The sequence below is a fragment of the Oreochromis aureus genome, linkage group 4, assembly GCF_013358895.1.
Source record: "Oreochromis aureus strain Israel breed Guangdong linkage group 4, ZZ_aureus, whole genome shotgun sequence".
NCBI classification, from domain to species: domain Eukaryota; kingdom Metazoa; phylum Chordata; class Actinopteri; order Cichliformes; family Cichlidae; genus Oreochromis; species Oreochromis aureus.
The window spans coordinates 32,600,480-32,608,595 of record NC_052945.1 but is presented as its reverse complement, the minus strand read 5'-3'; the positions used below and the strand labels follow the sequence as shown (position 1 = coordinate 32,608,595).

Below are 8,116 nucleotides of genomic sequence, written 5' to 3'. Positions count from 1 at the left end.
TGTAACTGACTGTAAAAAGTCAGCACAACGAAAATAAACTCCACCTAAACTTGGTTTATATCTGACCCAGATAGACTGCAGGTCATAACTTCCTAATGGAGTTCAGTTCACCTGACACTGGGACCGGCGGCCGCCTTGAGTCTCGCAAGCTCAACCTTTCCCTCATCCACCCGCTGGCCTCTGTGGAAGCTCCGCCATAGACACCACCAAATAACTGAGTTATTTTTACACATCGACCAGCATCTGGCCAAACCACCACAGTTTTAACTCACTGAGTTGACTTTGATGACTTTGGTGGATGTAAGGGTCATGTTAACGGATTGTTAACATGACCCTGTTCTACACCACTACAAGGTTTAATCAAAAATTGTTAAAAACCTTTCAAGCTATTGTGCATACAGACAGAATGACTCTCACGCACATAAACACTACATAAACATAACTGCCTTGGCTGAGTTAACAAACACTGCATTAGATTTTATTAGATATTAGATTCATGTCACACTATGAAATAGAAGTTCAGACCGAGAAGATCAAAGGACTTCAAAGTGTTGATGTGTGTATTCTTCTTGTGTAGTTCTCATATGTTGGCTCCCCAGGTTGATACTAATCATTGGAAACCTAAAAGATTTGATAAAATTCCTGCTCCTGTCCATAAATGTCTACAGTTTGTTCGGCATATTCCTCCGTTACATTTTCATAGTCGTTTTCATTATCATCATCATCATCATCACTGGGTTTGTCTGTGTCTTCCTCTGCCCTGTCCTCTATACTCACAGACAGCGGTGTGCGTCCTTTGTAATTATCTTCATCCTTTATGTTCTCATAATTATCATCATCACTGGTTTCATCTGTGTCTTCCTCTGCTCTGTCCTTTATACTCACAGACAGCGGGGTGCATCCTTTGTAATTATCTTCACCCTTCATGTTTTCATAATTATCATCATCACTGGTTTCGTCTGTGTCTTCCTCTGCTCTGTCCTCTATACTCACAGACAGCGGTGTGCATCCTGTTTTATTATCTTCATCCTTTGTGTTCTCATAATTATCATCATCACTGGTTTCATCTGTGTCTTCCTCTGCTCTGTCCTCTATACTCACAGACAGCGGTGTGCATCCTATGTAATTATCTTCATTCTCCATGTTCTCATAATCATGATCATCAGTTTTGTCTTCCTCCACTTCTTGTGTTTCGTTTGTCTCTTTTCTGTCCACTGGTTGAACATTCACATAGTCCCTCTCCTCTTCCTCCTCCTCCTCATCATCTTCATAACGGTTTGTGGCAGTAACTGAAACATAAGTAGTAGAAAAGATTGACTGATGCACATCTACATCACCAAAATATTTGTTCATTTGATACATTGCACAGGTAAGCACAGACTTTGCATCTGGACATGGCCTTCATGTTGTTTTGCTCGTCGTCTCCTGATTACCAGACACACCACCATCAAGACCAGCAGTAGCAGCAGGATCGCAGCAGGAACTACTAAATAGACCAGCAGCAGCCAAGGAACTAAGAAATAAAGGATTACAACATGGAAGCAATTAGTTCATGGTGGCCTCAATGACTGCTGAGTGCCCAGGTCCAGTGGCTGGACAACAAAACCAAACTCCTTTACCTCTGTGCTTAAAAGTTAGTGCAAAGTGTTTGTGCTGATATGGTGTGTTTAGTTTTTGCCATACATGATACTGTTCAATATAGCTGAAGAGTCTGAGATGTTGCTCTTGGTGTGGCAGGAGTTCGGTCTCTGACTCTGCTGCAGTGGAGGGTGGTATGGTAAGTTCACAGGGCAGTACCGGGAGGTCGAAGGGTACAGGTGTGAGGGATTTTAACTGATGAGCTCTCCCCCATTTTAGTGTCTGGAGTTGGGAAGGAGAGGTGTGTGTGGTGTGGGAGGGAGCTGGAAAGCTGGCTTCCCAGTTAAACACAAGGTGCTGAAGCAGTGGAAAACATTGTGGATCTGAATAAAAGTGCTGCGACTGACAATCGAACAGTGTGTGGGTCCGGATTTCACACTTGGGCTTCTTTGCAGTTGATGCAGTTGATGGAAAGTACACTCCCAGACACATTGAGGAATTGTATTAAACCAGACCTGACTAGCTGATGATCAATTAATAAAGTGCATTTGATGAACAGCTTAGCCTCTTAAGCCCCACGCCCCCGGTACCGGGGGCAAAAGGGAGGAGATCACGTTTAATCGGTTATAACGCCGGTTGAGAAATATAACTCCAGACATGTGTGGTATCCACAGAAACCTCAGAATCTCAGCTAAAATGTCATATAAACCATTTCTACAACCACCAAACACACCGAAAACAAGCCGCGATTAAACGAGCAGTTACGTAAATGCGCAGAAGTCTGCTAAACACGCAAACGAGAACCAGACAGTCTTCAGACTTCATGTAACTGGTTATAAATAGGCTGGCTAGCTTCCAGGGCTATCACTGCGTAAACACACAAAGTTTGACCACGATCGGACCAAAATTCACCGAATTAGCCGCAAAAGAAAAGAAGAAAAATTAGCGAGAATAAAATCCACTTCCTTTTTCTGTGTTCCAGTCTCAGTAACTTTGACACAGTAATATCTGCTTTAATATTTACACCTCTGATTAAATGTCCCAAGTGTTAGCTTCATTTTGATACCAAGATTGTAAGGACGGAGTTTGTAATTGCAGGGAAATAATCAATTTAATTTAGGCATTGCATTTTCGAGCAGGAAGCTCAGAAACCCCCTTGGGGCTGAAGAGGTTAACCTGTAACTTATCTTCATAATTCTTATGGAAGCAGTAAGGCTGTGGTCAGGTTTTCTTTCTTTTTCACATGATGCAACTGCTGCACTAATGTTTTATACAGTTTGGGAGAGAGTGAAAGTGTACATGTGCGTGCAGACAACGATACAGGAAGCAGGAATCAGGATTTCCTGTTTGCTGTACAGACCTGCAGTTACAATTTTCCCATCATAACTTCACAATACCTCATTTGTTCACGTTTGAGAATAATAAACTGGAGTAATATTTACATTCCTCAAAAAACTAAACTGTATTTTCAATTACCTCCAATAAAATTCTGTAATATGAACAGACTCTGAATATGAAGATGTGGACTTGTGCAGCTATAATCCACAATAACTGAATCCAGGAGATTTGGACTCTTATATAGGAGACTTTTATATTTTATTGCTCTTTAAGTCTTGTTTTTGTTTCATTTGATTTGGCTTGATCCATCCATCCCTTACTTTGCTGTTATCTTGTATATGGAGTTAGCTGTTGTCTGTGGAAGCAGAATTAATGCCATTTGACAGTCTGTATGGGGTAGACATTCTCATGGGCGTCTCCATGTCCTGTTAAAAATGGCTGGAGGTTGTGAAACTAAGAGGCCAGCAACTTGCAGTTTTTCTCTTAATGGGAGACTGATGGAAGATTAGCATACTAGACAAGTTGCCACTAGCTCTGCTTTCACCGTTTCAAGATCAGTTGCGAGCAGCACTTAGTTTGGAAACAGAGCGGCATTAGCATGGTGTCTGTTGAAGCGCTCTAACATCATAACAGATGAGTTTTCTGTTGCAACATGAGTGATGTAAGAAACTGCAGGAAGGGGTACTGCTCCTTGTTATTGTTCATCTTGTAGCCAAGCATCTAAAGGATCACTGTTGCCATGGTGTAGATCAGCTGGTTGGTTTCAGTTATGGTCTCAGCAGGGATTGTCTGTAATGCTGCATTCACATCTTCTAGTAAACTTTCAGAGGATACTTTCTGTAGTTTTGGTAGTCGGGCACAGATGGTCCAGGTTCCCAGCACAGCCACGATCTTCTCTTTCAGGTCAGCTCTTCTCACATTCAACGCCTTCATCACCAGTTGTTCCTAGAGCTTGATACCCAATGTTGGAGAGTGAAAAGGATGATATCTCCCCCTTTACCTGACATGACTGATGATTATTACCTCTCGCCCTCTTGCCGTAGAGTTTGTGTTGTACATCATCAATCTCTAGTTCTTCCAGATGTTGGAACACTGGAACCCAAGGTAACACTAAGTTGCTGAGTCTAGATGTGGGGTGCTGTTTACACCAATTTCTGATACTACTATCTGAATGTTGCAGAAATAAGTACTCATTAGACCAGGGAACAACAACCAGTCTTCTGTAGTCTAATATTGGTGAGCCTGTGTGAAATGTAGCCTCAGTTTTCTGTTCTTAACTGACAGTAGAGGAACTTGGTGTAGTCTTCACCTGCTGTAGCTCATCTACTTCAAGGTCTGATGTGTTGTGCTTTCAGAGCTGATCTTTAGACTCTGGCTGAAAAATGTATTTGAGTTAGTGTTGACTTCCAGTCAGCTTGTAGATATTTTCTCCTTTTTGGATCATCCTCTGTAAACCCTAAAGATGGTTGTCAGGGAAAATCGCAGTACATCCACAGTTTCAGAAATACTCGGATCACCAGCATTTAAAGTCCCTTAAATAAAATTCTTCTGCATCGAGTTGCTTCCACATGAAGCTGAACAAGTACACCTAATGAAGTGGCTGGTGAGTATAGAGTTGATGGTGATCTAAAAGCTGACCCATGTTAGTGTTCAGTTAATTAATGTTTACATAATACAGGAATGACGACTTTTGCAAATATTACTTTGAATTACTGGTTGTGTTACCATTTTCCATTACACATTTGAACTTGTTGCACCGAATCAAGTAACCCTGTAAATTACTGAAGATGACATACAGTAATGGTGAGATTTATGTCCAGTGGTCTACTTACATGTGATGACGACATGAATCGGTGCTGACTCGGTAGAAGTTAAGTTCTGTGATTCCAGAGTTATGAGATACACACAGCTATAGTTGCCCTGGTGTTTATACTCAGCTACAGGGAAACTAAAGGAAGCTGAGTTGTTGACAGCTGGCTTGGTGTGTGGGATGTTGGAGAAGATCAGCCTGAAATGGCTTGGATTGAGGCTTGAGTTAATGAAGCAGGTAAAGACAAAGCTATGGCCCTTGGTGACCTCTGCATCTGCATTAGGACCCCAGACCTGTACACCATCAAGAGATGTCAGGGAGATGTTGGGCTGCTGCAGGGTCTCTAGATTAAAAATAGGAAAACAAAGTAGCATTCAGTCCATACCACTTTTACAGTGTTAAAGTAAGATATTTTGCATTCATTCACTGCAGTCATCTGGGAATCTATTACTGTACACTGTACTAAATATCATCAAAATAGACCTGTTGGCAACTGTGAAGCGTCATTCATAATCACAAGTTGTTACTTTAAATTTAGCAACTCAACTGCTGATACTAACTGTCATGAAGACTTCCTCTATAAGATGCTCTTTGCATGTCAAGAAATACATATATATACAATAGATATGTAAATACAAGGTTCACAGGCATAAATGCATAAGTGATATTTTTGCAGCCACATCATGTCACTCGTTGATGGTTGTGTTGGATGGAAGTGTTACGCCCCTGTGCCGCACCTATTAACCTCAAAGTGGCAGTGCTGCATCAAAGTGTATTGACTTATAAAGCTCTATGGGCCTAGCTCTAAAATGTAGATGTAAATCACCTGAACAGACAACACCCACACCCTCATTGTGTTCACAGCCATTTTTTCCAAATGCTCCATGAGGACACCGCGTTAGAGACGTTTCTTGCCCCGAACAGTTCACATTTGCAAGCCACATTTCTTCTGTTGATGAATTAAAGTTGACCGACTGAGAGATTGCCAGTGCCTTCCCACACTTCAACTCTCTGCAGACCACTGTAGCATCATTTGAGACCCAGGAATCATCACAGAGTTTTCCCCTGCTGGTGCTGTTATAGACTTCTACTCTTCCATAGCACCGAGCTGACCCGACTAAACTGATGTCAAAATCTAACAAAAGAAAAAGACAAGATAACAGATTGCTCAGGATTTCCTGCATGTGGTGATATTTATGCAAAACCTTATAATCTGAAACTAATTTCACAAAATAAGACTGACCTGCAGAAGCTGAAGATGAGATGAAGAGATAAGAGACTGCAGAGAAAACAAAGGCTCATTAAACATCTGAAACGAGACATGCACACGTTTTGTTTCTGATATAGACACACTAAAGAAAAGATCAGGTGTAAGGAAATTTAACTCTAAATTTAAGGCATTTTGAATTTAACATGCTTGTCACACTGACCCTTTGTGTAAGTATACAAAAATAAGACAGATCAACCTAAAAATGTAAAATGCAGCTCACCTATTGCCAGATAAAAGTTTCTCTGCTGTGTCCACATGATTGAGACAGAAAACATAGTCAGAGCAAAATGAGTCATCAGCGACACCAAACCCAAGTTGATGTGCTGTACAGAAATGCTTAACACTTGCGAAATGCGTTCCTCCACACACTTCCTTTTTCCTTGTATTTTTTAATGAACACAGGCTACAGAGTGCAACAGACAAAGGCTGCAGCAGCTGACAGTTATATTCATTTACCTTTTTCTTGTGCAGTATGTACAGAGTGAAGAGTTTTTAAAATTGTGTTCACTTCAAGAATCCTATATATGAAATAAAAAAATGCATTCTAATATCTCTAAAACATTTGTTTTGTTTTAGGATTTTTCATGAAAAAATAAAATCACTGATAACATCTGTTGGACATAAAATGCAGGTGTTTGTTTTTAAAATGTAGAGCTGATATTTGTAGTGTTGGCAATAAAATAAAATGTGGAGAGGAGCAGGAAGGTAGGACATTGATTTCACAGGTGCACAGTCTGTGCACTGGGGCAGTGGTCAGCATGCCTTTGTATCTTTGTAATCTACATTATGTGACAGGCCTGTGAAGTTTCGATAACATGAATGAGGCAAAAAAAAAAAAAAAAAATGTAGATGAAGAGGAACTCATACTCACGTGATCTTTTGTACATGTCCCACCAAAATCTCACACTTAGGTTACTGACAGTTAAGGTGTCTGTGTCATTTCTTTTAGCTGAAAGCGGATGACTTGTTACTGAAAGTGACTTTTATTTAAAATTTACATTTTATGTACATTTATATTTCTTTAAGAGATATATACTACAGGGGGAAAAAAAACCATGAAGCCTGTCTGTACAAAGCTGTAAAGGCTGCCCTTAGATGTAAAAGCAGCATTTTACATTTTTTTATTATTTTCTTTAAACAATTTCGGTTAAAAGTAAATGTATGCATATATGATTCCAAATGTAATATTAAATACAATGCATGATAATCTTAAAAATATAAAGAACTAGGGAGAAAAACCCAGGAAATGAGCAGTTTCTGAACCATAACGACAACTGTATGAAATTCAGTCACTTAAATCCTTCCTTCCCCTGTTCTGGTGCTCGGTTTGAACTCTGGCAGTCGCTTTGACCATGAACTGAAATTACAAAAGAAGATGCCACATAAAGCCTACCTTAGTGTAACATTTTTTTGAAGTTATTACTATTTTAACTTTAATTCAATTCAATTCAATTCAATTTACCTTTTCATTTCTTAATATCCATGCATCACAGAAAGGCTGTAGGCCGTGGTGAGAAGAAAAAACAACTTCTGTCGATTCTAAGGTTTTATGTATAAATACATAATAAGAAAACCATCTGGCTTTAAAATATTTAAATACAACCTCAGTTGAGCAGCAACATAGCATTTTACATGGCATCATTATTTATTTATCAAAAACTAAGGCAAAATGTAGAAGCCATCTGTTAAAAAACCGAGTATAACCCATGACTCAGTAACTTGTAAAACCACATTTACCAACAATAAGTTGAAGTGATCATCTCTGTATGACTTTATCAGTCTCTCTTATTGTTTTAGAAGAATTTTGTTGTTCTTCACAGCATTCGAGTTTCAGTTCTCTTGTTCATTATTTGTTTCATGGCTATTTTGTGTGTGTGTGTTAAACAACTTTAGCTTTGTATCTGTTTTGCTGAGCCTTAACGTTTAGCTCAGATTTAAGTCTCAATGGGTCTTGATAGATGTCTTTCATCATTCTTTATAATATAGTAAATGAAACAAATAAAATACTGAAAACAGCCTGGCGCCTCACAAAGGCATCTTGCTACAAAGCTAATGTCTCCTTCTGGTGTAAATTGTTAACTAATTCCTTTTAAGATTGTTCACAACATCAGCGCAGTACA

The 8,116-nt window shown here is 39.5% G+C and overlaps 1 protein-coding gene across 1 annotated transcript; it reads right to left on the bottom strand.

The window, feature by feature from the left end:
• Nucleotides 1-265: 265 nt before the first annotated feature.
• LOC116324937 lies at nt 266-6,355 on the bottom strand. Its single transcript, XM_031745728.2, has 6 exons — nt 6,217-6,355; nt 5,970-6,005; nt 5,553-5,861; nt 4,749-5,069; nt 1,382-1,513; nt 266-1,289 (listed from the first exon to the last, which is right to left on the bottom strand). The coding sequence occupies exons 1-6, from the start codon at nt 6,290-6,292 to the stop codon at nt 622-624; spliced, it is 1,542 nt and encodes a 513-aa protein (XP_031601588.2). The 5' UTR covers nt 6,293-6,355; the 3' UTR covers nt 266-621.
• Between the last annotated feature and the right edge of the window lie 1,761 nt (nt 6,356-8,116).